Genomic DNA, 13,370 nt, shown 5'->3' on the forward strand with positions numbered 1-13,370 from the left:
TTTATTAACGTACCAGTGCATCCAGAGGCACTTTAGAAATTCTCTCTGCTGTAAATGTTTGTGAACATTGAGCTAAATACTGACTAACAACCAAAGAAGGCTGTAACCACTAAAATGCCTTTTGTGGGTTTTAAAATTAAGTAGCATTCTTATTAATCTCTTGCTTTATGGAACTTTGATCCTATTAGTCGCAGCAGCACTAATCTTGTTATTCACTGACAGGTTGATTACGCATGCTACAGATCTTTGTAGACAACAGCAAAGTGCCTGCAGGTCTACTTCTCTGCTCCAAAATGCCAGATGACACAATTTAATTAGTTTCCATTTTTGTGTCTGAGCCTTTGTTGTAAATTCAGTGGGTGGGGGAAATCAGCTCTGTGCCTCTGTGTGTCCTTAACAACTTAAATCCATTTTCTGTAGATGCTTCTCATTTTTGTTTGTGGAATGAGATTAACAAAAGGTGGAAAATTCAGGGACAATGAATGATTTCATTTAGAGTTAAGCCCCCTCCCAAATGCATAACCAGAAAGCATGGTTGTACCCTTTTTTAGGAAAGTTATAGGTATGTCCTGTGTATGATCTACCATTATTTAGGGAGGAATTTATTGACTGTGTTTATGAGTAATTAATTAAAACTGGAATTATTTCACTGAAACCTACTAGGTTACTTTTAATTGGTCCTGACCCGTCTCTATGATTTAATGTTATCATGTGAATGATTTGCAGAAACTACTTTTAGGACAGTATTTGGCTTTTTTATCAACTTCAGGTTGTCATTTTGTTGTGAATAAACAAGCTGTAATGCTAACAGGTGTAGTTTACTATAAATACATTCTGCTCATCAAGGGCAGGCAAATACTAGCTTGTGCTAGCAGTACCGAATTTGTGTGGACCATAAGATATGAGTTCACAGGTGAAATTTCTGCTTGTTTTGTAAATTGTTCCCAGCGTTTTCATTTACTGTCAGTGGAGTTCCCGGGACTATTTTTAGTTAGTTTTGAGATTGCAAACTGCATGGCAACTAGATCAAGGTAGCTCTTTGTACTCTTGTAGTTATTTGACAGCTGGTCTATCTCTCAAGGCACCAGACTGGTCACTGGTTAGCAGAAACTGGTAGGAGTTTAAGGAAGTGTGTAGAAGGCAATTGCAGATCAAGCTGAAACAGGTTTGCTAAGTTTAGAATAGCACAGAAGTAAGACAGGGAAAACTCCTGTGGTTACAGGTGGCTGTGGCTCAGGCAACTTGAAACTAGCATGGGCAAAGTATGAATCTTACAGGTCTAACTCTTCTGTTCTAATACAGTGATAAATAGACTTTTTTGGGGGGCAGTGTTTTTGCAGGTTGTCAAATCCCTTACCCAAAACGAGAATTTTTAACAGAAGAAGAACCAGATGATAAAGGAGACAAAGTAAGTACTGGAAGAATGGTATCATCATGCTTCACTGGCTTTCACACTATTTCCTGTTTTCATGTTATTTCCTGTACTGCTTTTGAGTTGAAATTTTTCTTTGTGTTTAAACAATTGAGAAGAACCAGCAGCAGCAGCAGGGCAATAACCATACTAATGGAACTGGCCATCCAGGGAACCAAGACAACAGTCACACGCAGGGACCCCCACTGAAAAAAGTGAGAGTTGTTCCTCCTACCACTACCTCAGGTGGACTTATTATGACCTCAGACTATCAGGTATTTGTTTTATTCATATGTTGTGTATTTGGATCTAATTTTGACAGCAGTGTTTCTTTATGCTAAAAGAAGTAATTTTGTAAATGTCACTGTATTAACTGGTATTTTGGACATCTTTCACATGTTTTTTTTCAGATGTATTTTGTTGATGGTTTGCCTGTTAATTGATACGATGATGATGGTCTTTAGGTTAGCAGTGAGGAAAACAGGATCAGAAATTTTTACAGTTAGTAATTCTATTACCTTCTTGTTAGAGAATTCTGACTGTAGACCAGGAGCCTGTTGTGCTGTGCTCTGTATGACCTAAAAATACCATTCCTTATTTGGACAAGCCTATAATGGTAGGAGACAAAGGATATTACAGTAAACAAGCTGTGACCTAAGAGTCTGAACATGAGTTTTAATTTTACAAATGGATGAGAAAGTAGTATTTGGGGTAACAAACATGCTGTCATAATTTGTTTTGAGGAGCAAAGGAGGTTCCAGGTTGTGTAAGCCCAGTGTTACAGATCTGAAGACAGGTGAGGTGATGGTGGTCAGTCTGTGAGGAAGATAAGGAGTGTAGGAAAAAAAGTCCTGAGGAACATGTGAAACACTTCTATCCTTCCTGCATTTGAGGTCAGACATTAGGATATCAGAAGAGTTTGGTGCGGAAAAATATCCCTGGGTACCAGGGAATGGTAACTGAATTTGTGGTCTTGGATGAGATTGCTCCTGTAGACAGGAGAAGACAGGAGTGTGGTGGTTTGGTGTGGGGTCGGGAAAGCCAAGAGACGACTCAATATGAGCTAGCTTTGCAAGACAATCCAGTTCTTCACTGAGAGCATCAGACTTCAAGTTACAAAGCACATACTTTTCAGTGAGAGTGAGAAAAGTGAGTGCACACAGCATGCAATGTGGTGCTGTTAACTAGCATTTGGTGCATATATAAATATTGGAATATGCAGAATCCTCTCTACTTGCAGCCACTGCTATAGTGTTTAGCACACCTAAATATTGGAATTTCCATATTCCTCCTATTTCCCTCCTAATCTGGACACAGTCCCACTGAAGCTGTTTATCAGAAGGCTCAAGGACAAATTCCATTTGAGCTTCTTAACACACAGCGCTGTGGTTTACTGCAGTTCCAATACTCAGACCTTACATCCAAGGCTTGATTGTACAAGCTTCTAGGGGCTCGTGCCCCCCATTTTTCAGCCAGTTCCCAACAGTTTGGCCTAGGTACCCTTAAGAAAGACATAGATTTAGTTAATGTAAATGAACGATTTGAGAAGGGGAGCAGGGAAGACTTCAGAGTAGAATTAGAGAACTGGCAGATTTTGGAAGCTTTAGAGTGTGGAATGTCTCAAGAGGAGACATGCTGGAGGAAATGTTAGTCTGCAATTCACATGGAATGCATAGTACAGAAGGTCAGTTGGAAAGAGTCTTGGATGAAATGAAAAGATGAGGACTTCAGGCATCACCAGTGGTATTTTTAATTAATACAAAGTTTAGTATCTAAATCTGAGACCCTAATATTAGAAACCAGTTGCTTGTATTCTGTAGCAAAACTTAGGGAGAATTGAAGAGTGGTGCCAGTAAAACTACTGCTTTTCACAGTTTGATAGCATTTCTCCATAAACACCAAAACGCTTTGACATCTTGCATTTCAGAGTTCATCTTGAAATTTCACAGGGACTCTCTTCAAAGGCTGCCTGAGGGCATTACCCTCGTCCTTAGGTAGATCTCTATGCTTCCAGCATCAGCCAAAACTTGAAAGCACTAAAAAAATGTAAAATAAGGTAAATTTCAGGATCTTTATTGTGAGACCTTTCATATAGTCCCCAGGTGCTTTCGCTCAGCTTATCCCAAGACATCAATAGCATATAAATTTTCAAGCCATTCTCCTTGAATGATGTAAATTTTTGAGCTGTTGGAAATGGTGGTCAGTTTTAACTCTAGTGCTGCAGTGGGGAGTGTCTCTAATATTAACATCCTCTTTCTTTTAGTCTGTGCATCACAGTGCACCCCAGTACAGGAGCTTCAACACTCTCCATTTAGAAATCAGTGGTGCAGCACTGTTTTGACCCTTTAGCTGGTTCTCTCTATCACTTTAGTTCTGTCTGTGTATTTTTAAGAAGGCAGGTACAGCCACAACTCTTAATCCTCCCCTCATTTTGAGTCACGTGTTGAAGACAATGGTTGCAGGGTTTGCATGTACTGTGCCTGGGAGCCCTGTTTACATGTCCTTTTTACACACCATTCACTCCATTTTACTGCTGCAGCTTGGCATTTTGTGCAAACTTCAGCTTCTGCTACTGTGAACAAGAGGTTTGCTAGTTGAGAAGTCAGAAGACTCGAATTGCCTTGGCAGGAGTTGACTTTGTTTTCTTTTTGTATCTTGTTCGTTAAAACTTTCATACTCTCAAATATCCATCTTGGGATTATAACTGGAGGCAGCCCTTGTCACAAACATTATTTCAGAACACTTTTGCCTTGAAAAGGTTGTTACTGCTACTTCTCTGATTCAGGATCTTCTTATTGCTCCTGATGAGTCTCTTTGCTGTCTGTCAAGGCAAAACAGCTGTTTTTCAAAAGTCCATCTCTCTCCCTCAATCACCCTGCCCCATGGTCTGGCGAGAAGGCAGTGGCTAGGCTTGTTCTGATTGAGGTACCAAACATGGTAATCAAGGAAGGAAACCTGAACTTGCTGGCACTGGAACAATGGCAGTAAAAACTGCTGATTGGTGGTTTCAGGTCTCTCTGAAGAAAATTCCTCACATTTTTTGCTTCTAATCCTGCAACTTGAGAAGATGGCAAACAAATATTACAATACAGCTTTGTTTTAATCAAACACCTGTTCCTTTGTTCTTCTTTTAATTTGCTCAAATTCCCCACATAAAGCTGGTGAAGAAGCATTGCCATCTCCTGGGCAAGGCACACAAAGACAGTTTCTCTATCCATTCAGAAGTCAAATTATTCTCTGCGGGGCAAGTCGACCTTGCATCCTTTTCTGCCATGCATAAAAATAGTAGACACATGGCACACAGACTTCCTTGCCTTCTTGTTTAAATGTGCAACGTGACACTTCCAAAGGCAGTGTGATTAAACAGACTGAAGCAATTCCACTACTCTGAGCTTTTGCTTATGCTAACCCTCTGGATGCTTCATAGTGTTTAGAAGGGATTGGATGTTTATGTTTGCTCTTAAACCGAAGCCATGTGTTTTGCTGGTGTCATGAAAGAGTCCAATGACTTTTAATTTCCTCTGTCTTAAAATAAGGTCTGGTTTAGGAGTCAGGAGGCAGAAAGTATTTACATCTGACATGAATGGTCAGTTTTTAAATGGTTAAACTTGTGTATTTACCACATACAAGAGCCATGCTTGGGGAAAAACATTCAGGGACTTTTCCTCTCTGAAGTACATTTGTTATGTTGAGAAGGGTGACCCAGAGCTGTGGCACTTCTGTTGACGAATGACTTGGTCTGTCTCTCAGGAGTGAAGGCAAATGTCACAAAAGTTCAGTCACTGTGTTAATGGTGCCGTTCAGCAGTGCTGCTTTGTTCCCACTGGCATTAAGTGCTAGTCCAGGCATTTCTTCCCCTTTATGCTGTGCAACTCCAGAGAATTAGCTCAGTCCTGTGAGCCTGAGTTAAAAAGTAGAGTTTGCCTTTCCATTTCTGCCATTATCTCAGCATCCTGATTGCAGCTTCCATTCTAAATGCCGAATGACAGGAAAAAATGGAGTTGTTATTTATTATTTTATGTTGTGACTTATAAAATCTGTAAAGCTGTTTGAATATCTTACTTATTCAGGATGTTGTTTCGCCACAGTTTTGCATATTCAAGTCTCAATAGCAATACCCTAGTCCTGGATTATTCACCTTAGAAAACTTTCCAGACCTTTACTAGAAGCACCTTTTCCTAAAAATCCTAATACATTGTGCCAGATCAAGAGTTCAGAAGTTGCACAGCAGTTTCCAGATGCTGCAAGACTGTATATTTGTGTGTAAACCTTAACATGAATGTAAACCAGCACAGTAATGTACTGAAGTTGTGTTCATTTAATGAAATGTTAAACGTTATTAAGGAGTCATATGTTATACTGAAAATCTCACATGCAGCCCTTTTTTTCTTTCTAATGTGTGGTATGTAAATATCTAACTTCTAAGTTAAAATTGAAGTAGGCAGTTGCTGGTTTGCTCAGAGTTTCTTGCAATGATAAAGGCTCCATTCAAATAATTGTATCAAATGCTGGTTGAAAGGGGCTTCTGGACACCATCTAGTCCAATATTCCCCTTGAAGCAGGACTGTTGTTGATGCTAAGTCAGGTCAGTCGTGCCTTTGTTCAGTTGAAACCTAAAATCCTCCACAGATGGAGACTTCACAGCCTCTCTGTGCAAGTTCTTCTAGAACTATACTGATCTATCAGCAAATTTAAATATATATATATATATTTTTTTTTTTTTTACTATTCCACTCCCCCCCCCGCCCAGATGTCCAACCTGAACTGCCCAAGCTACAGTCTGTGGCCATTTCCTTCTGAAATGTCTGGTTCCACTAAGAAGGATGTGGCTGTTGTATAGCTCTCCAGCTTTAATCTGTGGTTATGCAAAAGGGTGGCAAGCATGTGCTACGTATAGGAACATCTCCAGAGTAATGCAGAATGGCTCAGCAGCAGTAAGATACACCAATTTGCACCTGTACCCTAACGTGCCTTCTCAGTAGGCAAAATGAGCAAGTGGAGAAGACCACTTGAATGGTGGCAGCAGGTGTGTTGTAGTCATTGTCGGGGTTGACTGGAGGTTTGACTATGATGGTTATAGCTTCACAGAGACAGGATGGATAACTGTCTCCTTCTAATCTGGGATTCCTGATGTCCATACCTGCACCTGCTGTAATTAGAGTAAGTGAAAAGAAACCTGGACGTGCAGCTGCTTTCAGATGGTGTAGTGCTTTGTACCTCTTGAAGTAAATCAGTAGGTGAAACTGTCTTGTGATGTACCTGTTAGCAAGGATTGCATTTCGTCTGCTTTTACTCCTCTGCAGCGTTCCAACCCCCATGCTGCGTACCCCAACCCCGGACCAAGCACATCGCAGCCACAGAGCAGCATGGGATATTCAACTACCTCCCAGCAGCCGCCACAGTACTCACATCAGACGCACCGGTACTGAGCTGCATCCCCACAATGTCAATGCACTGTTGCTAATGCTGCAGGACCAGCCCCACAGCTGCCTGCCTGGAAACCTGGCTTGGGCCACGAGAATGTACTGTAAAACCACACCTCCAACCTGTCCGACCGCCACAATCCACCCCCTTCCACAGAGCGGAGTAGTGGCTCCCAAATTGTACCTGTTTTTGGGGTTAGACTTGAAAAGAAAGTGCTAGCACAGTTTATGTTGTGGATATGCTACTTCCATAGTTTACTTGACATGGTTCAGACTGACCGATGCATTTTATTATTTTCAGTGACAGTCTGTAGCAGTTGAAGCTGTGAAATGTGCTAGGGGCAAGCATTTTTGTTGTCGTATGTGGTGAATTCTCTTGATGTAACAACTTTATCAGACCAATAGTACACAACATCTTTGAACTGGTACTTGAAGCATACAGTATATGTTACCATGGCAAAAAAGCAACCTAACCATGACTCCGATCGAGACAATTTTGATAGACGTTTATTTTTAGTGACTTTTGTGGGTTGGTTCATTTTCCACCTAGATCAGCGTTTTATGACCGAGATGATTGCTACAATGAGGATTTTTGGTTTTACCAACATGAAGACATTTGTGTTGTTTTTTTTTTTTTTTTCCTTTCCAGCAATTGCAAAAGTCCCAAAGATTAATTTTCAACGCAAGGTTTCACTTTTGTTTTTAAATCTATGACTTGACTGGTATTAAAGCTGCTATTTGATAGTAAAGTAAGTATGTTGTCATTGATATAAACATGTTTGGTTCAGCAAACAAACTAAAATGATTGTCATAGACAGTGTTTTATTTTACTGGTTTTTTTTTTCCCTGTTGGTGTTAATGATTTGTGAGCATGCTTTGGGATTTAAAAAAGCATGAACGATGTTTCCTCAAAAGGTGCGGCATCCATTCAGATATTTCCTCACGATTCTTTGAGAACCAGCTTGGTGTAGTGGATTTTAAATTTCGTTCAGTTGAGTTTTTCTTTCATTGTTCATTTTTAATCCTTTGTTCTAAACGTTCCCACGTCGTTTAGGGGTGCCATTCCTACAGCAGAGGATCAAAGGTGTTAGGAGAGCCTTAGAATTTACGGGGGAAAAAACTTACATACGATGTACTGTATCAAACTATTTTACATGAATGACACAAGTATTCTGAATTAAAAAGGAAAAAAAAATCAAACATTGTTAAAACAAGGTGTTATGTAATAAATTTATTTTTCATAAATCTGCATATGAACCTTTGTCTGTATTCCTTTTTTATCAGCAGCATCACTGTGTTCTCCCATTGTACATCTGTATGAGATTGCGTCCCTTGAGTACTGTGTTCAGTTCTGGGTCCCCCCAGTTTAGGAGGGACATTGAGATGCTTGAGCGTGTCCAGAGAAGGGTGACGAGGCTGGGGAGAGGCCTTGAGCACAGCCCTACAAGGAGAGGCTGAGGGAGCTGGGATTGTTTAGCCTGGAGAAGAGGAGGCTCAGGTAGGACCTTATTGCTGTCTACAACTACCTGAAGGGTGGTTGTGGCCAGGAGGAGGTTGCTCTCTTCTCTCAGGTGGCCAGCACCAGAACAAGAGGACACAGCCTCAAGCTACACCAGGGGAAATTTAGGCTGGAGGTGAGGAGAAAGTTCTTCACTGAGAGAGTCATTGGACACTGGAATGGGCTGCCCGGGGAGGTGGTGGAGTCGCCGTCCCTGGGGCTGTTCAAGGCAGGATTGGACGTGGCACTTGGTGCCATGGTCTAGCCTTGAGCTCTGTGGTAAAGGGTTGGACTTGTTGATCTGTGAGGTCTCTTCCAACCTTGGTGATACTGTGATACTGTGATAAGCAATATTTCACAGGATTTCCTCATACCTGTGGGCAGAAGATGAAGAAGATTTCTTTTTTGTTTGATAGCAGAAAAAAAAAGTACAGTGCCTTTGTAAAATGGCATTAGCCCTGTTGTGTACTTAGAATCACAGAATCATTTAGGTTAGAAGAAACCTTTAATGTCATTAAGTCCAGCTGTTAGCACTGCCAAGTGCCTCAGTGTCACCTCTCTTTGGTTTTTAAGCCTCACCACTTGCCTGGGCAGCCTGTTCCCAGTGCCTCACAACCCCTTGAGTGAAGATATTTTTCCTAATAGTCAACTTAGGCCTCCCCTGGAAATGGGAGAGGTTTCTGCTCATCCTATCTCTTTTTAGTTAGGAGGGGAGACCAAACACCCATCTTGCTTGCATCCTCCTTTCATGTACTTATAGACAGTGATAAGGTCTCCTCTCAACCTCCTTTTCTGCAGGCTAAACAACCCTAGTTCTGTCATCCCCTCCTCATAAGACTTGTGATTGAGACCCTTCAGCAGCTCAGTTGCCTTTCTTTGGACACACTCCAGCACATGGTTTTAGTGAGGAGCCTAAAATTGTTATTAATGCATAATAGTTAATATTATTCATATTAATGCAAAACTTACTTGATGCAAGTATATTGCGATGCCTTCTGTGCTTTCTTAAAGTGTCAGGCTGGCTTAATTTTGTTTTTGCACAGGGAAATTCATCCAACAGACAAAAAAGACTTGCTATTATTTTGTGCTCTGATTTAATTTTTCTATTAAAGTGGTGTTTTAGATGAAGATGCACCTTATCAACTAATGATAACAAAGCTGAATCACAGTCTAGTTCTAATTAATCTGCTACCCAGTAATTAATTTCCTTCTTACTCCATTTTTGGCAGGTGTATTGCAGACTGAGGTCCTGCAGGGAAGTGAAATTTTAACATTTGGTTTATTCTGATGTTGAAGTCAGCTGGTCGTTTTGGAGGAGAAATTTGAGGTTTCTTTCTCCAGAACTGCAGAAGGAAAAGATTTTTCAGTGCTTGGTGTAATCTGTTATGCCTTCAAGAGGAGGCATGTTCTATTGCAGGTAAGGTTAATCTTGTCATTCATCATAAATCGTCTTCTGCATCAATTTTTTTCCTGAGTACTGGTTTTAGGAAGACTGAGGGCAAGACTCTAAATCACTTTTTCTAACTGTTTAAAAAAAACCCCAATCCTGTCACTGTTTTGCTCTGGTGGGGGCTTTTTGTATGAGGGTTACGGAAAGGGGAGAAAGCTGAACTCTCTCAGAACTTTAGATAGAAGACTAGCAAATTCCTCTGAGGGAGATGGCAGCTTGGCATGCAGCAGCCAGCGTGTGAGCTGGGCTTCTTTCCTCACCTAGCTCAGCTTTTGTTACTAGATTCAAGAACTTCAAAGCTTTTCATTTTTCACCAACAATTATCTGGAGTGATCTGAGTGTATTTGAAATAGCTGGAATCTGGGAGCCTGTGTTTGGTGCTCTGATTAAAGACAAATTGGTTTTTTTTAGAGTGGGTTTATGTTGAAAACAGGCCACAAGCTGAATTGTGAGGGTAAAGACACTGTTGCATTTTCACCTTAATACTTCTGGCAAGCCTAGCTCATGACAGCTCTGAATTTGACATACCTGAGCAAGACCAAGTTAAATAACTTTTGCAGTGATGCATTTCAAAAAAAGAGTTCCAGCATTAGTAGTGGGAAGAGCAGTTGGAGGGAGAGAGCAGACTAATTTCTCTACAATATGGAGCAGCACATTGCTGTAAGACTGATCAGTAGGGTGTTATTTTATAAGAGCTATCAACTCTCCTTTGCCAGCTGAAACAAGGTGACAAAACATGAACAGTGTGAGTGAAGCATGGAAGAGTCATATGAAATGGCCTTAAGTTCTGTCAGAAGTCATCTTGAAAGCTGTTCTTATCATTTTCACCTTCTGCTATGGCTGTTGGCTGTTGAGGCCCCAGCAGAGATGGCAGTTAGTTGAGAACAAGGGCTGGAGCCAGTTGCAGGAAAAGATTTTATATGAAGAAATTACTTGTGCTGTTCCCCAGCATCCATTGATTTCTTTCTAAAATTGCTCTTTGAACAAAAAGCAGCTCCTGTTGTATCTCCTCAAAGCTCATCCTGGCTTCACTAAAAGGCAAGCCTTGATCATTGCTTTTCATGGGTGGCCATTGTTGATGATGTTATGGGTACAGTTATGCAGTTTGACTGCTGCTGAGTGAGATAATAGAGTGGGATGGAGTCTGCAGGATCTCACACTGGTTATTGTGTATCAGAAAGGGAAGACAGATGATTTATTTGAGGCAGTGGTGAAGATGCAGACCAGCCATTTGGACTAGGTATTGTTGCTGTTGTAAATTGAGCCTATTTTCTGCAGGAGGACTGAGTAGGGTGCTCTCTACACACTACTTTAGTTGCACCTCTGAAAAGAGCAGCTCTTTTTTCTTTTTTTTTTGTTGGTAGCACAACCATCTCAGCATCTCCCTCCAGGCTGAGTGATGACAGTGCTTCAGGATGCCTGTTCTGAGACAATTTAGTAGTCAGTGTCCCTTGAGATAAGGTAGATGAGCTTAATTCAGTGTAATTTGCTTGTCACAGCTATGGATAGAGAACACTTTGTGAAATAACATCAGACAACTGAATGATGAGATGTGCAAACTGTGTTCTAGCAGTAGGAGAGGTAGAGAAAAAGTGGCTTATCCTTTGAAAGCAAAACAGAAACAAAGGTTCTTCTGCCACAGGGATTCTTGTGATAAGTTACTCTCCTCAAGGATTTTAAGCAGCCTTTATTTTAGCAGTTGGCTTCACTTATGGCAGAAGGAAGCTATCTCCAGAGGACTGTCTTTAGCTAAAGGCATCCTGTGCAGTAGAGCTTGGCATCAGCACTGATGTTAATGAAGCCATTGCCCTGGGGTGACACAAACCAGCTGCAACCCAGGATGGGAGTCTGGACAAGCTCCATCACTGCTCTGAAAGTTCCCACACCACAAGATCTTGAGAAATGCTTTTCAGCCTGCCAGGATTAGGGTGTCCTTCCTTGGCCCTCACACTGCGTTTAACTATGCCTTTGCATTTCTGGTCCTGCTTAGGTGGGCTGGGCGCTCCGTCTGGGCCAGGGGATATGAAGAAAGGGCCAGTGCAGGAGTGTTTATTATTTAAGCAGCATGGCACATGTTGGCACATAAGCCCATGCCCACAGAAGCACCAAGGGTCTTTCCAGCATCCGCTTTCAGGAAATGTTTCTATTTCCTCAGCCTGGGCTGTGGGAAAGCTGCCATGTGCTCAAGCAAGCCTTTGTTCAGTGTTTGTGGGAGCTTTGGATTTGTCTGGTGCTTCACCCACAGTGAAGCCCAGCAGATCCTCTGCCACCCCACCAGCTACATAAGAAATGCAACTAGCTAATTGAGGAAAGGGGAGAGACGAAGTAGGGATTTGTCTAAGAGGAGTGCTGAGATGAGAGTTGAAAAGCCCTGAGCAGATGCCTGTGGAACTCCCTGTTACTCCTTTCCCAAAGCCATTTACATGAGTTGGCAAAGAAGTACTGCCTTACTCTCTGAGGTATAAATAATGCTTGTGCCCTCAATATGAGCTCATTCCTTCTCCATTTTGCTGTCCCAAAATCTGGCCACATCCTACATTTGTGTTCCCAGTTTATGGAGAGTTCCCTTTAGTATCCAGCAGCTGGTCTTCCCACAGGATTCTGGCAGAGTGTACACAGCCACTCACAGCCATGAGTGCACACAGGTCAATTCTTATTCATGAGCTTTTTCAACTAAAACTATTTTGCTGTTTACAGTCTTTCTCAAATATATGTAGGGACCTCTAAGACTTCCTACACCAGCCAAGTTTTACCTTGGTCATTTCTTCCTATTAACAAGACAGGGAAGACAATAGAATAGATTGTTTGGCATGCTTCACATCTGCCTTGGCCATGTTCATAGAATAGAATCATAGAATCGACCAGGTTGGAAGAGACCTCCAAGATTCATCCAGTCCAACCTAGCACCCAGCCCTAGCCAGTCAAATAGACCATGGCACTAAGTGCCTCAGCCAGGCTTTGCTTGAACACCTCCAGGGAAGGTGACTCCACCACCTCCCTGGGCAGCCCATTCCAATGCCAATCACTCTCTCTGGCAAGAACTTCCTCCTAACATCCAGCCTGTACTTTCCCCAGCACAACTTGAGACTGTGTCCCCTTGTTCTATTGCTGGTGGCCTGGGAGAAGAGACCAACCCCACCTGGCTACAACCTCCCTTCAGGTAGTTGTAGACAGCAATGAGGTCCCCTCTGAGCCTCCTCTTCTCCAGGCTAAACAACCCCAGCTCCCTCAGCCTCTTCTCACCCTCAGCCTCTCCTCATAGGGTTTGTGTTCCAGGCCCCTCACCAGCTTTGTCACCCTTCTCTGGACACGTTCCAGCACCTCAACATCTCTCTTAAATTGAGGGGCCCAGAACTGGACACAGCACTCAAGGTGTGGCCTGACCAGTGCTGAGTACAGGGGAAGAATAACCTCCCTTGTCCTACTGGCCACACTGTTCCTGATGCAGGCCAGGATGCCATTGGCTCTCTTGGCCACCTGGGCACACTGCTGGCTCATCTTCAGCTTACTGTCTATTAGTACCCCCAGGTCCCTTTCCTCCTGGCTGCTCTCCAGCCACTCAGTCCCCAGCCTGTAGTGCTGCTTGGG

The 13,370-nt window shown here is 42.2% G+C and overlaps 1 protein-coding gene across 5 annotated transcripts in view; it reads left to right on the forward strand.

Annotated features, from left to right (window-relative positions):
• Positions 1-8,085, forward strand: part of CDK8 (cyclin dependent kinase 8) — a 90,009-nt gene extending 81,924 nt beyond the window's left edge. For 4 of the 5 annotated variants that reach the window (XM_064172266.1, XM_064172257.1, XM_064172238.1 and 1 more), the window contains 3 exons: positions 1,330-1,408; positions 1,528-1,686; positions 6,715-8,085. In XM_064172266.1, the coding sequence (XP_064028336.1) occupies positions 1,330-1,408; positions 1,528-1,686; positions 6,715-6,840 (364 nt within the window). In that variant the 3' untranslated portion in view covers positions 6,841-8,085. The remainder of the gene's footprint in view (positions 1-1,329; positions 1,409-1,527; positions 1,687-6,714) is intronic. The other variant, XM_064172247.1, reaches the window with a different exon arrangement.
• The last annotated feature ends 5,285 nt before the right edge of the window (positions 8,086-13,370 follow it).

Source organism: Pogoniulus pusillus, chromosome 3 (genome assembly GCF_015220805.1).
Source record: "Pogoniulus pusillus isolate bPogPus1 chromosome 3, bPogPus1.pri, whole genome shotgun sequence".
NCBI lineage: Eukaryota > Metazoa > Chordata > Aves > Piciformes > Lybiidae > Pogoniulus > Pogoniulus pusillus.